The 17612-nt window shown below is 38.5% G+C and overlaps 1 protein-coding gene across 1 annotated transcript; it reads left to right on the top strand.

The window, feature by feature from the left end:
* Positions 1–1614: 1614 nt before the first annotated feature.
* LOC104467173 (collagen alpha-4(IV) chain-like) lies at positions 1615–17131 on the top strand (the record flags this gene model as incomplete). Its single annotated transcript, XM_010080843.1, has 12 exons — positions 1615–1678; positions 3219–3293; positions 3753–3860; positions 4196–4303; positions 8181–8252; positions 9040–9168; positions 11013–11120; positions 11967–12122; positions 12803–12901; positions 13840–13971; positions 16082–16198; positions 16943–17131. Coding segments are annotated over 12 exons (1357 nt in total), but the record flags the coding sequence as incomplete, so codon positions are not given.
* Positions 17132–17612: the final 481 nt, after the last annotated feature.

Here is a 17612-nt window from a genome sequence, read left to right as displayed (position 1 = left end):
CAGGGCTGCTCTCAAGGAGATCTTCCCCCCAGTTTGTACAAATATCTGGGGTTGCCCTGACCCAAGTGCAGCACCCTGCACTTGGCCTTATTAAACCTCATTAGGTTTACACGGGCCCACTTCTCCAGCCTGTCCAGGTCCCTCTGGATGGCTTTCCTTCCTTCCAATGTGTCGACGGCACCAGTCAGCTTAGTATCATCCTCAAACTTGCTGAGGGTGCACTCGATGCCATCGTCTATGTCATTGATGAAGATGTTAAAGAGCACCGGTCCTAAGATGGACCCCTGAGGGACACCGCTCGTGACCGGCCTCCACCCTGACACAGAACCATTAATCATAACCCTTTGGCTGCGTCCAGCCAGCCAATTCCTAATCCATCGTACAGTCCATCCTTCAAATCCACACCTCTCCAATTTAGAGAGAAGGATGTGGTGAGGGACCATGTCAAAGGTTTTGCAGAAGTCCAGGTAGATGACATGTAGTGAAAATGTCCTGGACCTTGCGCACTTATCTCCTGCCTCCAAGAAATACGATGGAGGATACTTCTGTTGTACTTACCCATTAGATGTTTCTCCTTGAGAAGAGACTGTCAGTATAACAGGAAAGGTAAATTCCTTAATGCAACACTTCAGTGCTTTGATTACATTTTAGCAGGAACTAGTCAGAGTCAACAAAGAGCCTCTCCCCTCTCTCCTAGCATGTTGTGATTTTGTTATATTGCCACTTGGTGGAAGTCCAGGCTACACTGCACCAATTAGGGGGCAAAAAATGGACGCACAAGTTTTTAACATTATTCCTAAAAACAGATTGACAAATCACTTACTTCGAAGATCAAAACATAGCAGCAGCATAAGTATGATGTTAATATATAGCTGCTTCTTCATACCTTGCTATGTGGAGCAGCCAAGACAACAGAAAAGACAAACCAAGTCTTCTGTGCCCATTCCAACAATTTGCACCAAACAGAACCCAGGCAAGCAATATTGCTCAAGAACAAATATACAAAACCACATGCGTCACGTATGCATATAAGGTAAAATTCTTCACTGGCTTGTATGCTAGATAGACAGGCAGTGAGATTACATGAAACATAGAGCACAGTTGGTTTTTTTGGTAAAGGGATATATCTCCTTGTCTTTTATTATAGTTCTTTGTAGATACAATCTGTTTTGATGGTTACAGGTCATTATTCAAAAGGAAAAGTAGAGAAATCTTTACATTTTTACTGTTACATCACAACATATTTCTGATTAATGTTTGTAGTAAATTTTGGGTGACATACAACAATATTTGGTATATTTTTATGGTACCTTTTAAATCAAATTACTCAAGCCATCTGTGGGGAATTTAAGCTGTTCAAGCCAAGAGTTAGCATAAACTTTAAAAACACAAATTCAAAATGATTAGCGAATCTAATCTACAGTTTCTTGGAAGTATTAGTGGTCAGTGTTAGACTTGTGACAAAGACAGCATGCTTTTCTGTTGAGCTTAAGATACAGTTTTGCTATTCATATTGATTGCTGCTCTGTTTACCAGTGTGAGAGAACCAAATGTTCTTATAGATCTATACATATCATATGTCAAATATTTTTATTTTGTTTTTAAAAAAATCAGGGTGACATTGGTTTACCAGGAATCCCTGGAAATCCAGGACTGACTGGTCCAAAAGGATATAAAGGTAATGAGTTTATACAGACATGCTTTTGAAAGAAAGCAATATTGTTAGGACGTGTATGCTCTCATAGATGGCAAGTACTCAATAGAAAAGGGAAAACAGGACAGAAGTTAAAATAATTAAAACTTGAATGTCATTAGAAACAAGTCTGACTTACCTAAGGGAAAATTTGCATTTCAGTATATTCTTTAACAGGTTGTTCCTTTTAAAGTAGGTCTTGTTAATTTAGAAGATAAATTTGTGTCAAATTTCATAGAGTTTAAATATTCCATCAAACATGTGAAAAATCCACTCTTATGGATCTGTAAAATTTGTCAAATTAAATAAGAGAAAGTGCAGTCATTTATGGTATTACGGTGTGGTGTTATACAGACATGTAGAATTTTTAAAATATTCCAACATGATTTATTATTTCTTTTATATCACTTATTTTCTGGTGTTTTCCAGGCGATGATTTTTGAATCCTTGGAACTTCTGGAAGTGTAGCATAATGAATGAGGCAGAGTTCATACCCATGAATGCAAAATTATTCAGTTGAAAAGAAGTTTTGCATATTGGTTTTTGCATAGGTAGAGATTACTCTGAAAAATTTAGCTATAATATTTAGGGTTCTTTTAAGTGTTTCAAAGAAATACAAAATGGTGTCATCCATCATATTCCAAATTCCCTTGGGGCAGGATTTCATTGCTAATAAATTACAAAATTAAATCATTGCCTGGAAAGAAGCAGTAAGGGGACAGGAGAGATTATTTTATCAGTTACGTTTTCCTTTTCTTCAAAAATTCAAGACCTTCTCAGCCAGGGAATATATCCTACAAAAAAGAGTAAAGAACAATACTCAATGTAAAGAGAACTTCTATGAAATGTATTGAAAATAAATTTACTGGAAAAGTTCTCCTTAAAACTAAAGCAGGAAAGAGCCAGCAGAGGTGGAGACAGCATGAATAGGAAGGAGAGGTTGCACATTTGTAGAGACAATGTGAGGAACACTGCTCAGAATTATTGATTCTGTGATAGACAGAAGGAATTTTACCACAGACAGAAAGAAGAAGGTATGCTGGCTTAAAGTCCCTGGCTAGTCCCTAAAATTGTCTTTACTGAGTAAATAGACTCACGCTGTGTTGATTTTGCAGATCCTCACAAACCTATGTTGGGAGTTCTCTTTGTTTAATAAAGTGTTATAGAGAATTTATGCAATATCTTTCATTTTCAGTATATGCTATCAGTATCGGGAAAATTCCCATAATTTCTGTTTTGTTTTTTTGTTTGGGGTTTTTTTGTTTGTTTGTTTGTTTCATTATGGGAAATTTACATGAATACTGCCAGGAGTCATACTAAACACAAACTGAGTTAGTACTCCAAGACAAGATGAGCTGGCAGATAATTTGCATGTGCCAAAGCTTTTTCATTGTGTGTTCTCTCAGTCTCTTTTATAGCTGTTAATATCTATGAGTGAATTATCTGCTCTTACAAAATTGTATGGCTTTGGTTTTGTGGATGAAAAGAATACTTGCATGAAATGAAAGTTATTGTACCTCAACAGGCAAGAGAGGTGACCCAACTCCTCTGCTTGGTGCACGTGGTCGAAAAGGGCCTCCTGGAGATCCAGGGTTACCAGGTACCTCTGTCTGGCTGAAAGGAAAAATTGGATTTAAGAACTTATTTTGTCTAAGCTTTGTTAGTGGAGAGGGAGCTCTGCTTCCTGTGTGTATTGAGTGGTATTTTCTATAGTTATAAACCCGGGGATTGGAGAGGCATCATGATGTGCAATACGGGTAGCATGAACATAGGAGGTAGAGTCTAGTGTTGTACAGCACCGCTGAATATACCAATACTCACCAGAATAAAGCCTCGCTTGGCTATATCTTGCTAGCCATTGCTGCCCTTTCAGATATCACCAGAGAGACCAGTATAATTCATTGCTAATAAATAGATGCAAGGATCTGAATTACTTTAATAAAATTATTTTTCTAGTCAAGAAACACATTCCTGAACTTTTATATTTTTACACTTACCATGAGATGAAGAATGAGCAACTTCACACAAATAAATACTAGATTGTGTTTTTTTCTTTAAGGACTCTGTGGATTCCCAGGAGAGAAGGGTTCACCAGGTATCCAAGGGCAACCTGGAAGACCAGGACCCAAGGGTGACCCTGGATACCCAGGAATACCTGGATTACCAGGTAATGCCAAAATTTAAAAAATAGTGCCATATAACAGCTCAAAAGAGATATGGAACAGGAAAATGCAGCTGAGGAGGCACCCCTGTGAAGAACACTAGAGAAATCAGAGATCATTTGAAGGCGTATATTGAAAGCTATTTCAGTACCTATATACAGCAGCAATAGTCTGCTCAGTCTCAGAGAGCAAGATCTGTCAGTTCTTCATACATTTCCATAAACCTTCAGGTACCTCTTGATTAACGCAGTGTGCTGCATAGCCCCCCCCCCAAAAAAAAAAAAAGAAATCAACAGTTTAATAGATTTGCATATTCACTGGTTTATTTTTTCCCTCTCAGGAGCTACAGGTCCTCAGGGATTGCCAGGAGAACCTGGTGAAAAAGGGAAATACGGAATTTTGGGACCTCCAGGATTGCAAGGATTAGCTGGATCCCAAGGCAGAAAAGGTAAACAGTACACAGTGCAGTTCTACTGGTAATGTAGCAGCACCTGACAAATACCCGTCTGGTAGTGAAAATGGAATTTTGATTCTGTGTTCTCTTAAACTACTCGAAGAATTAAGCCAGTTCGCATCACCTTTGAAAAGTAACATAAATGCTACTTCAGAAAATTGGGCTACCATTAAAAACAAGAAAAAAAAATGTATAAACAGATTCTGGCTCAGCTGATGTAACGAATCGCAGAAGTTAAGGAAAGAAAAAGGAGCTTGCAGTAATTCAGATGTCTCACTTTCACTTAAATTATGCTGTGTTCTACCTTTTCACCATGGAGTGCCACTGTTACTCTACAAAACCAGCAGACTGCTGTGGACTGTTTTGTCTTACAGATTTGTTTTAGGAAATTGTGATAAGATAACTTGGGTTTTGTTGTTGTTGTTTTGTTTTCTCCAAAAACTGATTTTTGGTGGATTTAATGTAGAAATGTTTCCTCCAAATCCTAATTTACACTTCTCACAATGATTGTTCTGTTTAGATTGAAGAGTAGTTCATCCATACAGTTGTTTTTGCTGGAGAACATTATTAACTTTTACTATACTCAGAATGATATATTGAAATTATAAGTTACATTAATGTTTCATAAAAAAAAGTAATCAACTATGTACTTTGTATCCTCTCTCTGTTATAGTGTGCTTCATAACCAGTTCCTGGGCAGGAAGAATATTAATGACCCATATGTAGAAATCACAGTAAAGTAACAGGGCTATGATGATGGTTAGAGAGGACAATGGATTCACTTTTCCAAATCCAGCCTAAGGGAAAAATGAGAAGGTTTCTTATAAGCTAACTGAAAATTTAAATGAAAAATGGAAACCATTTATGATTGCTTGCAGTAAGTAAGTGGTGCTGATTTAAACTGTCATGACAGATTCCTTGCTGGTGCATAATCTGAAAGAGGATGTTTCATTGTTGCAAACAATATTTACTGTAACAAAGGCAGAGATCTGCAGTGAGAGGGATGTCTAAATTCAAAGGGGTCAAAAGAAAAAAAACCATTCTTCTGATGAAAACTTCTTAGTAGCAGATGGACTCTTCCCTTCTTGTCACAAGTGGTAAGACACTTTTCTTCTGTATTGTGCAGAAGTTATCCCAAAGAGCTGCACAGGAACCGTAACAAATTAACACACATGCTGCAGAGGGAAGAGTTCAGTTCCAAATGGCAGTTCTTCAGAGACCAAGTTTCCTACTAGGCCTTAGGATTCTATAAGTTGCCAGCATAGTTGAAAAAAAGGTTAACACCTTTGAAATTATACCCAGTAATGATAACTGAATGGAATTTGTATTCCAATTCAATCAGAGAATATAGATCTTAATGCTATTTTCAATAAATATTGTTGCTAGCATTAGAAGTGAAATGGTTAATTGGCTGTTCATAGCTAAGTACACAGCCTTGTTAGTCTAACCACTTCTCATTTACATTAAATGTCTTGTTCCTGAAGAACTTTCAGTTCAAAAAAAAAGTTAAACAGCATCTACCAAACCATAACAACATTTTCTTTATTACAGAGATAGTTTTACTAGTTAAGGGCTTAGTCTGGCAACCTTACTTGTGTGAGTAATCCTTGATGAAGCAAGTAATATTAACATCAGCAGAATTACTTGTGTGAGTAGAAGCTGAATTGGGCTGTAAAATACAGAAACAGTGGTTCATACGTAGGTCAGCCAATTCAGCTGTACCTAGAAATATGGGACTCTAGCAATGCAAAAATCTAGAATTACAAGTGCTGATATTATAATGGATTGTTGGCAAATGCGTCAGAAATTCCCTGGAAAGCAAGTAAACCAAGCCATCAATCTTGACGGAATGAGCTAAAGATCAAAAAAGTTTTAAATGGTGACCTGGGTGCCAAAAATAGTTAGGAGTTAATAATAATTTTAAAATACCACTGTTAAATTCCCCAAATTGGCATGCAACTCTTACATAAATTTGAAAATGGAAACGTGCCCAAAGCAGAAGAAGGCTACAGAAAGCAGGAGTGAAACTTAGAATGTAATGAAAAGTTGAAGAGCAGTTAACTAGGGGCATAGAAGATATTACAGGCTGGATTACTAGTATCCCATTTTATAAAGGGGATTACATACAGAATATATTATCAATGTCTTGCCAGTTTTCAAACAATCTTTTGGATTTAAGATTTTTCCAGACCAGTGTTTGCTACAGGCTGGATTTTTTTTTTCCTTTCTTTTCATTCCTTTGTTAAATGTTAACTAAAATCATGCAACCATTTCTGAGAAAAAAAGCTGTGGGTTTATTATTTTTTGTGTGTCTGTTAGAGAACTCTAGTGCCCTTTTATTTTTCCCTTCTCAGATGATCCATCTTTGAACTAGAGACCTTTAAATTTGGCAGGTGACGCACTTGGTGAAGGGCATTTGTGTTGCTGTTCCTACAGCGATTTATTCCTGCCAGACTGACCATCTTTAAAAAAAATAACCCATTCATATGTGCTGAAGTAGAGCAATAAATTCTCCCATGATTCATGCTCTGGATATACAGCAGATTGGCGTGCTGCAGGACATGCTGGGATCAAGCACAGGAACTGAAATAGAGAACCTACATCTTCTATGCCAGGAAGTAGCTAGACAGGGGAAAGGAGAGAGACAGAAAGATAATTCAGATTTGTGAAAAAAAAAAAAAAATACTGCAACTGGACTGGGAACGCTACATGGCAGGGAGAGGAACTGGTGGCAAAGGAAATTAGACAGAGATAAGCAGCAAAAGTGAAAAAGAGACAGGAATAGGCACTGACAATATTGTTCAACAATCAGTCTCCACTCTCATCTGTCTCTCTCTGGAGCAAGAAGCGTCCCAAGTCTATTCCTCTGTCTGAAACCTCTTTGAAACCTGTTACCAAATGACTCATCGGTTTTGTCAAATCTGTTCCTATCACCAGGTGATAGGCTGCTGTCTGCATTTAATAGATGTACGTCCTCACATTTGATACTTCATCTATATAACTTAGAAAACTATAAAGTGCTAATGACATGGAGATATTTTTACCCTCCACTGTAAACAAACACAATCTCAGATTAGTTCAATTTATTTAAAAAAGGATAAAAAATTGCCTTCTGTGTTTTTACTTATTGTGTTTTAGCAATTTTCAAAAAAGCACAGATTATAAAGCAAAAGTTATATCTGACTATCATGAATGCTCAGCCTGTAATCTGCTCATCTAGTGAACATCACTAGTGACAAAAGCTGCTCTGTACTATCACATCAGCTTAGGTCTCAATTACAGATTTGTTGTCTTCAAAGACTTTGTGCTATTCAGTTTAAAGAATTTTTGTAACAGTGTGATGCAAAAAAGCATAGTTTTCTGTGTGAAATCTGCAGGACCAGGGAAAAGAAGCCAGGTGAAAATTTAGCTTCTTTCTAGTGCAGCTAGATTAAATCGCACTTACATTTGGAACAGAAGCTGTCTGCATCCTGGTCACCTGGTCGTGTAGTGATAAACTCAGCTAACTCTGGACTAGATAATCACATGTAGCAATAGCAGCCTAGCCACAGACACCAGGTTCACTACAGAGAAAATTAGCCCATACTGAGCTAGCTGCAGTATAGAAATACCTAAAGGATTACAAGGCATGTTTTCTGATTGCTTTGATGTGATTATTATGATTCCTATTTTCAGATTTTTCACACTTTCCTTTCCCAAAAGACTGCACTCAGGTGCAATGTGATCTTGTCTTCAGCTGCCAATAAGAATCAAATTCAGCAAATACTCTGTCTTGATCCAGAATGCATTGTCAGAAAAAAAATGGCATAATTTTAAATTGTGACTTTAAAGGATTATTGTGGCACCTGGTCATGCCTGTAATACCTCTCAGGTCTTCCTGGACTGCCCGGACTGGATGGCTTGGATGGACTAAAAGGTCAAAAAGGTTCTGCAGGAGCTCCAGGTAAAGAAGGGAAATAGCTATGTGGAACAGAAAATCTTCTCTTACTTGACTGAATGTGCAAGGAATAATACACGTTATTTTGATTTTTGCCTTGCCCAAAAGATATCATTAAGGCTCAGACTAAACTTTCAAGCAGAATGTAGTGTGCCTAATGACACACCTGAAGTTATTTGTGGGGAAAACTTTAAAACTTCCATTACTCATAGTTTTGTTGGAACCTTTCAAGGCTGTTTATAAAATGAAATGTTCAGTGCAGATGATTCAAAGTAGAGCCAAGTCTCTAGGTTTTTTATATGTAGGAGATAAAACTAACAAATTAAAAGGAGACTTATGAAATCCCAGCCCCGTTAAAGTCTGTGGGAGTTGTGCCACAAACTTAAGAGGAACCTGGATTTCACCCACACTAATCTATTTGCAACTTTCAAAAGGTATTTTTGAAGCAGTATTAAAAAACAGTCCTCACCATCTACCTAGAGATTACAAATTTATGCTGATAGAAAATTAATTTTAGGACCATGCAATCAGTTTACATTTCAAGTTACAGACAATAACACCACCATATAAAATAACCCCTGAAGAAGAGCATTAAAGCAAGGAGATGACTTTCTTTGAAAGAGATGAATTAAGGCCAGATTCAACAAAATTCTATCCGCTTCCAAGAGAGAACCAGAAAAATAGCACTAGGCAACCCATGCAAGGAGGAACATCTGCAGCTGGTATTTCTATTCTGCACATCTGTATTTGTACTCACTGTAAGTTTTATGTACATAATTGTTTTCCTATAAAGGTCAAAGTGAAACAGGGCCCCCAGGACACCCAGGGGAACTTGGACCAAAAGGAGACAGAGGTGAACCTGGATGGCCTGGTATTTCTATTCCAGGTCCCCCTGGAGAAAGGGGATTCCCAGGATTCCCAGGTAAGAAAGGGTTTTCTCCTTAGTGGTGCCCTGCAGAGTGAAAATGAAGCTCTTCCCCTGGTTAGCATGAACATTAATACATAACCAGAAGATTCCCTTGCTAAAAACATTTCTATTGCAATAACATACTGATGTTTCCCGAGTAGATACAGACACCCCAGTATTTCTTGTTTATTATGTTACAGGAGAGGAAAGAATGAGAATAGAAAATTATAGACTTGGACAGACTGAGGGAACTGCTAGGTGGAGTTGCCTTTTGTGAAGAAATTCCTGAAGAAAAAGAGTGCAAGAGATCTGGTAGTCACAGAAATATAATAAATCTATCAGCTATTCTGATGTAAATGCAAGATGGAAATGTATCACAGGATTGCTATGATTATTTAAGAGCCTTGGTCATACAGGAATTGCATAGAAATAAGAAAAAACAAGTGTTTAAGGAGGGGTCACTAAGAAGGTTAAGAGATTGGAGCATCTGTCATATGAGGAGAGGCTGAGGGAGTGGGAATTGCTTAACCTCCAGAAGAGCAGGCTCAGGGGGGATTTTATCAATGTGTAAGTATTTGATAGGAAGGACATGGAGACAGATTCTTCATAGTGGTATCCACTGACAGGACAAGAGGCAATGGGCAGAAACTGACATACAGGAAATTCTACTTAAATAAGGAAAAATTTTGTTTTCCCTGTGAGGGTAATTTAATACAGGAACAGGTTGCCCAGAGAAGTTATGAAGTGTCCATCCTTGGAGATACTAAAAAACCAGCTGGATAGAGTCCTAGGCAACCTGCTCTAGCTGACCCTGCTTTGAGGAGGGGGTTGGACTAGAAGGTCTCCAGAGGACCATTCAAGCCTCAGCAGTTCTGTGATTAGAAGTGACATTAGCTTTACTCTACCAAACTTTGCCACAGTGTCACGTAACACACAAGAAAAATGGTGGAGGTGAATTCTAGTGAGATTAATGTGTCTAAGATGAAGACACATTCGTTTTTCTTATTTCAGTTACTAGTTCATGAACTGGGCGATTCAACAGAATGGTGCTTTTGCGGAAAAAAGTTTCATTCTAAGATGTATTAACACTGCTTTACATAGGATGGTCAAGGCCTCCCATGGTATACTGTGTCCAGCTTTGATAAATAAGGGAGAACTCACTAGAGAGTAAATGGAAGGATAGGGCAAAAACAAGACTGAAGGAACTAGATTTTGTTTCTTGTAGAAAAGAGAAGGCAACAGAGTGCAACACACGTGCTAACAAGCTGCAACTATTCAAAAGTGTCATACAGAGGATGATAACTTTTAACTCTTCCTGCCTGTCACATGTAAGGGCACTAACATCTTATTTTACAAAAATCCAGATTACAAATTAGGAAGAAAATACATTTAAGGCTAGTGAGTTCATCTTGTTCACTGAGGTTTTTAGGATAGCTGAACTCAACTTCTGCTAGGAACAATCTGTGAATACTTATCCTGTCCCAGGCAGAATGATTTCATAGTCCTCACCTGTCTTAGATTTTTACCATTTCTCCCATTATTAGAATTAAGGAGAAAGCCAGCTATTTGTGGCAATACGCCAATGTGTGACGATGCATTCTTTAGTTTAAGTGGATTTTATGGAAATAATTTTTTATGGAAAGAATAAAAAATTTTAAAAGATAACAAATATTACCATTTCTACAAGATACCTTCATTAGCCTAATCACTAGTATGTTCAGTATACAAGTGAAAGCATACATTACCTCCACGACTTCACACGTCAGCATTCTTCTAGTTAGTAACTTATTTCTGTAATCTAAAAAAACCTCAGATTTTTTTTCTTCTTTCTTTTTTTTTTGTAAAATGTTATCCCTTAGGTAGAAGAGGACCTGTTGGACCCACTGGACCTATGGGAAGGTCTCCTGATAGTGCTTCTCCTGGTCCTCCAGGTGATCAAGGACCACCTGGTTTTGATGGCATCAGAGGTATTAAAACCAAAAATACCAGATTTGATCATGTAAAAAGCCCCTGGATTATGGTCTGTGGAATAACGTATGAAAGTGCATAGAACCCAAATCAATACCTCAGAGAATACACAGAGAAATGAACACTGGATACATCTCCAGAGCAAGGATAAAATACAGATCTCCAGATCCAGTTTTCTGGCCTGTACAGTAATTCTGTACAAGTCCTGCTGCTACAAGATATCTCAATTTCCATGGAAGCAAATAGAAATAAGATTTCTTCCTAGCAAGAAGGATAGAACACCTTGTCCAGAAGCCTGCCATGGTTGGTAAACCCACAGAAAGTTTTCCAATCTAAATCCAGCCCTGGGAAAGCTAAAGCTGGCAACTCTTTTGTAAGCATTTCTGTAGACCTCACTTCTGTCACACACAGGAGTTGCCAAGGGATCCAGTCAATTCCTGTAGATTATGGCCTCAGATTGAGCTCTTTCAAGTTGTTCTGAACCTTTACATTATCTGAACCCTTCCTTACCCACTACAAAGGTTTACATCCCATTAGAAAATAGGGCATGGAGATTGGAAGGGCAAGCAGCAGTATAATAAATATAGAAAAACAGTGTCTCAGTCTATGTCACATTAACTTTCTGCCTTTTGCTTGCACAGAATCTACATAGTTTTGGGAGCTATTCCTATTATTGTCTTCCTTACAATGCCTTGGACAAAGGCTAATGCTAATATTTCCAGAAACACGCAAGGGCTGCGTGTTTTGGGAAAAATCCTAAAAGCAAAAAAACACAATGGAACATGGCTATTTTTTAAATGTTTATGCTTTGTGCATATATTAAGACTGAAGTTCTTTTACCATAGGTCAGCCTGGGAATCCTGGTCCTCCTGGAGAGACTGTCTTTGTGCGAGGAGATCCAGGTGATTTTGGTGTTCGAGGGGCACCAGGTAATCCTGGGCAGCGAGGGCAACAAGGAGCCAGAGGTCTTGCAGGGAACCCAGGCAGAAGAGGACTAAAGGGTATGATCTGAGATGTTTTTAACTCTTGTGTGCACTTATGCCCAGCCCTATGCAACTGAGCCTGGTGCACAGGGGACTGCCGTTGGAGACTGGGCCAGACAGAAGGGATAGGCTCGATATTTCATAGCTCTGTCCTGTTATCTACAGATAAGATAGGGCTGGGGTGGAGGGCCAGAGTAGAGCCAGATTCACATGTACTGTTTCCAACAACTTGTTTGAAGATGCCCCTACCAACCTGAGAACAAGGCAGTAAAACTTTTGAGTCTGCCAGATAAAGCAAACCTTGACCTCTCTACAGGGGTCTTGAGAAACTATGGAAGATGCAGATGTTTTTGAACTAACGCAGAGTCTCACATCTGCCCCATATCAATAGCTTTGGGCTTTCAACAGATTCTTTAGTTTGAAAACAGGGATCTAGATACTCTGCTGCTTGCACACACTGTAGAGAAGTTCTGTCTACATCAATCCCTTCCAATCTCTACAAACAGAAAAGTCATAAATTTTAATTCAGTTCAAGACCAGGGAAAGAAGAGATAAAATGTGCATTTCTTTCTGGGAGACAACAGAGTTGAGCTGTCTCAAGAATTTTTTGTTACTCAAGCAGCCAGACTTCATCTTATTTATGTGTTCACCTTATTGGAATGCATCTACATGTAACTGAACAACTGTTTTCTTTACAGGTCCTATGGGAATCCATGGTCCACAGGGTCCACCTGGTGCTATAGGACAACCAGGAGACCAAGGTTTTCAAGGAAAACCTGGTCCCAGAGGTCCCACAGGTACTTATGAACCTGTTGCTCATTGTCACTGAATTGTAACCATGATCTTTCTATTCATATATATCTTACTAATGTTTACTTGCATCCAGATAATTTAAACTATCTCAGAAAAAAACCCCAACTTAATTGATTTATCATTTGAGTTGTGTAAAAATTTCTGAACTATGTGTTTGTTTCTACTGCTACATCATGTAAATTATTTCAGTTCTCATTCCATTCTTTACTCTCATTTACATGCTTGAAACTTCTTTCCACCTGCACCACAATGGATGCAATCTGCTCTCCATTTTTCAAATCCTTCAGGTTTCATAGGTAAGTTAATGACTAGTGATTATTCTTTTCATGTGAGCTTTCTTCTGTACAGATACATTCCACTTTTATTAGAAGGTATTCTTGGCTTGGCTGCTTGGAACAGTCAATATTGTATTAGAACTATGTTGCTGTAGCAGTTTTCACATAAATAGCTAGCACTTCCATGGAGACCCACATCATGATAATGCTACATTGAGAAGTCTCATACTATGATGTCAATTAGACTCATAAAACACACTTGTTCCAAATTATCATTTTGATTTTTGGTTGTCACACAAGATGCTTTCTAACCAAAATTTAGAAAAAGCTTGAATCCTAACACTGGATTACTACAAACGCTGAACTCATAATCTGACTAAACTGATCTAATTCTAATTTTGTTCCAAAACCCATATAGCAAATAATGTATCAGCTAGCATACACTTGCTAACACATGCTTGCCATGCTGTTAAATACTGTGCTAAAAGACTAAAAGTAAAATTAAAAGCAGTGAGACTTGATAATTCAGGATTTTAAAATACTTACAGTATACCCTTGAATAACAAAACCAGCTAACAGTTTTGTTGATTTTTCACATGGGAGCTATTAACCAATCTTCTAATTTATTTTCCTATTACACATTCCAGGTGACCCTGGTGAACCAGGAAAAATAGATGATTCGTGCCGTGCAATCCCAGGGCCTCCTGGGGAAGCAGGGCAAAGAGGAGATGATGGCTCTGTAGGATTACCAGGGCCAATAGGCCACCCTGGACCCCAAGGTAAGCTTGGGTTTGGAAAGCTTGGATGTCTATTTTAGCCATTTAGACAACAAACTGAAAAGGGTCAGAGTGTCAGTGTTACTTCTCTATGTTTTACACTGCCTCTTCCCCTTAAACACTTATTAACAGTCTCCAGAAACATGCCGTGGCTGGTTAATGCTGAGGATCATGGATCAATATAGCTGAACCAGGCTGCTTGAGCCTGCCTGTGCTGCATTCCCTTTTCCCAAGCCAGGGAGGGCAAAAGCATCAGGCACTGCTGAGAAAAAGAGTTCTTCAAACGGTATTTTTTCTTTTTTACTAACAAATGAAAAAGCACTGCCTCAAACCACGCCTATGGTTCAGACAAGTTGTATTTGGAGGATGTTAAAATACACATGCTTTAAAATTTAGCAATAACAAATCACAAAGCTCTGCTAACCGAAGTCATAAAAGGACACTGAAGTCTGAGAGGTGGCTATGATAGCACTTTTTATCTGTTAGAACATGGAAAAGTTACCACAAAAGAAAACTGACCAAGGAGATCTTAAAAAGAAGTGAAAGACTGACACATTCTTCTGACAGATAAAAATAAAACAAGGGTGATGCTGGTACCAACGATTCCAACAGAGTGGCCATCTTCATAGAAATACAGCATAGCATGTCTGTGTAGTGTCTTCAGTTGCGTCTAAATGTGGTGTCTTCAGTTTGGATAGTGGAATCTCGCGTGTGGCTTTAGATATTTCCTACTTGGGAAACTGAAGTTTGTTGGGGTGGCTGCACTGGACATCCAATGTTTCCAGAGAGAAAATCCATTATTTTCTCCCAGGAGATTCCCTGCAGGAGTCATTCCCTTTATAAAAGTGAACACAAAGCAATTTTCAGTGAACTGTCTAGTTTTACATATCTTAATTGATTTGCCAACTAAAAGGTGTTTCTAGGGTTGAATTGCTGTATTTCCATTATGTACATCATTAAAATAGTTTCTGTAAAACCATCTGATGCAATGATACATACTCACACTGATTTTATGAAAGAAACACTTATTAATGCTTTTCCTTTCATTAAGGTATCAGAATTCCAATTTTCTCCTGGCTTGGGAGGCAAACTGGAGGTTTTACTGGCAAAAGCAATGTTTATTACCAAAATTTCAGTGTACTTGAGCTTTGGCAAAATAACTATGCAACCAACATTAAAAAGCTGTTAAATTGTTTTGTCTGGGCTAGGTTTTCTAAATGAATCTAGTAGAAAGTAACATGGGGAAATTTTGAATGTTGTGAGATAACGTTGAATTACTGAGTCTGCAGATTAAATAGCAAAATCTGCAAGGAATGAAACACACACCATTAATGAGAAACAACCGTGGTGCTGGAGAGACATACTCATCTGAAAACTTTTTACCAAAAGTGGAAAAACGCTACTGAGTGCAATAATACCTGACAAGTGTAACTTCATTCAATTCAGACTATGTTAAAGTAGCCAGTGAACAGGACCATCACTATGCTCTGCATGCGAGACGTGTCTTTTACTGTCATGGTCACGCCTTGTTATCTGCTAATGTATAAAAATGCATGTACATGTGAGAAATATAAAAAGGTGAGGCCATCAGGAGCCCAAAAATGTCTTTACCCTTCCCTACTGGATGTATTCCAATTCGTCAGTCCCTGCCTGTTCTGTAAGTGCTCTCATACATGCATTACCTCACAGGAAGTTCAGCACCTGGTTAAAGACTTTGCTGAACTGGGTCCGCAAAGATGAAGGCCTGCCATAGGATGAGTTATAACTCATTACATGGTACAGATACTGATGGCACTTCTGCAAGAGGCTTGTCATTATAATGTTTGTTAGTGCTTTGTAAATCGCACAAGTTCTGTAGAAAGGGTATAAAACCTTATCAGCAGTTGCTGTTACTAAAGTCATGCCTCTGAGCTACTACTGCGGTCATAAGGGGAATAAGTTGTAAAGAGAATTCCCAGCAGAAAGCAGTTCTACCCCTCTCTGTCCTGAAGCATCATTTCTGGGTGGTGTCAGTTTTGCAGACTGGCCCTTTGCATGCTATGTATGTTTGGACAATGTGTAACCGTTAAATGCAGCCCTAGGAAGGGAAAGCACATACTTTGTATTCATCTAGGAAGAAAAGGTGAAGAAGGGTCGTGTGGCCTGCCAGGTGAAGATGGCTCACCTGGGGCACCGGGACCACCAGGTGACCAAGGGAATAGAGGAGAGCAGGGATACGCTGGGCCACAAGGTAAGAATGGAACAGGACTTTTAGGGAAGAGATGTGTGAGATAATGTATAGACTAAGTTTTCTCTCTGCTCCCTCAGTTCATACATGGATATATCCACCTCAGCCTGAGGTACCATGACACTTCTTTCCCCCTCTCAGTTCAAGCATTGATTTTGAATTTGAATTTGAATTATTTCATAACACTTACAATCCCTATCAGAAGACAATTTATCTCAGAATCCATTATTAACCAGAAAAGCAATTAACCACACATGCTCAAACACCATATATCAATAGGTGTGCATTTCCGAGTCAGGGCTAATGGTGCAACTGTCTGTGAGTAATTACAATTGTATTTTATCTGTGACTGCCGTTTAATAAACTAATGGTTTAATACACATGTGAGGAAAGGGCATCAACTGTTACTGCATGGATTCAAATTCAGTCCAGACAAGTCATCCTAGTGAGTACGGCTGGGAGATCATTGCCCACCTCAGTTCATTTCATAATCCATACAGCACAGGACAGAGGCACAATAGAAAAGCCAGCTGTCAAGCACGCAGTGGCAATCTAGTTCATTTCTCTCCCATAAGAAGGATAACATGAGTCTACTAGTGCCTTTATTGCCCATGACAACCAGAGAAGTTGTATTCTATTCAGTCAGGAACCCTTTACTGAACACTTAAATATAGTAAAAGATAAAAGTTCACACTAGCTACATGTTCATAGAAATAAATTTCTTTTACCTTTTCTCCTTTGTATAAGGTCCACCTGGCCAGACTGGTATCCCAGGACCACCAGGCCCCCATACTAGATCTGCAAGTGGATTCTTGCTCGTCCTTCACAGTCAGTCAGACAGAGAACCACTCTGTCCACAGGGGATGCCAAAATTATGGACTGGCTACAGTCTGCTGTACCTGGAAGGACAAGAGAAAGCTCATAATCAAGATCTTGGTATGTAATGTAGTACCTAACTGCTCTCCATTTAAGGTCTAATATGGGGTGGATGGACTATACAATGAAACACAAGTCAAATGGAACACACTATAGAATTATCTATTACTTATTTTCTATGGACTCAGAACTAATTTACACTGATTATAATGAACTTGGTTATGCTGCCTTGTTATGTGACCCATTTAAAATGGCTTTCTGCTGCTATGCAGTAGAATGGAAAAAGTATTTCTACCTCTAAATAATTTAGAATAGAAGTATGAATTTAGAATAGAGATGAATGGTTTATTTCACTCATCCTGGCTGGTCATTTTGGGATGTCTTTGAACTCAGAGAAGAGATTTTCCTAGATGAGGAATCTCATTTGGCCCTCTGAAGTAACTCTCCAGGAGTAATCTGCTCCTTTTTACTGTAGAGACACCTTGTGAAAAAGAGCTGGTTAAGGTAGGTGGTTACAGTTGGACATTATAATATAATATAA

This window comes from Pterocles gutturalis, unplaced genomic scaffold, assembly GCF_000699245.1.
Source record: "Pterocles gutturalis isolate BGI_N339 unplaced genomic scaffold, ASM69924v1 scaffold43754, whole genome shotgun sequence".
Lineage (NCBI taxonomy): Eukaryota > Metazoa > Chordata > Aves > Pterocliformes > Pteroclidae > Pterocles > Pterocles gutturalis.
Note: the sequence above shows the minus strand (reverse complement) of the source record. Positions and strands in the feature narration are given on the sequence as shown.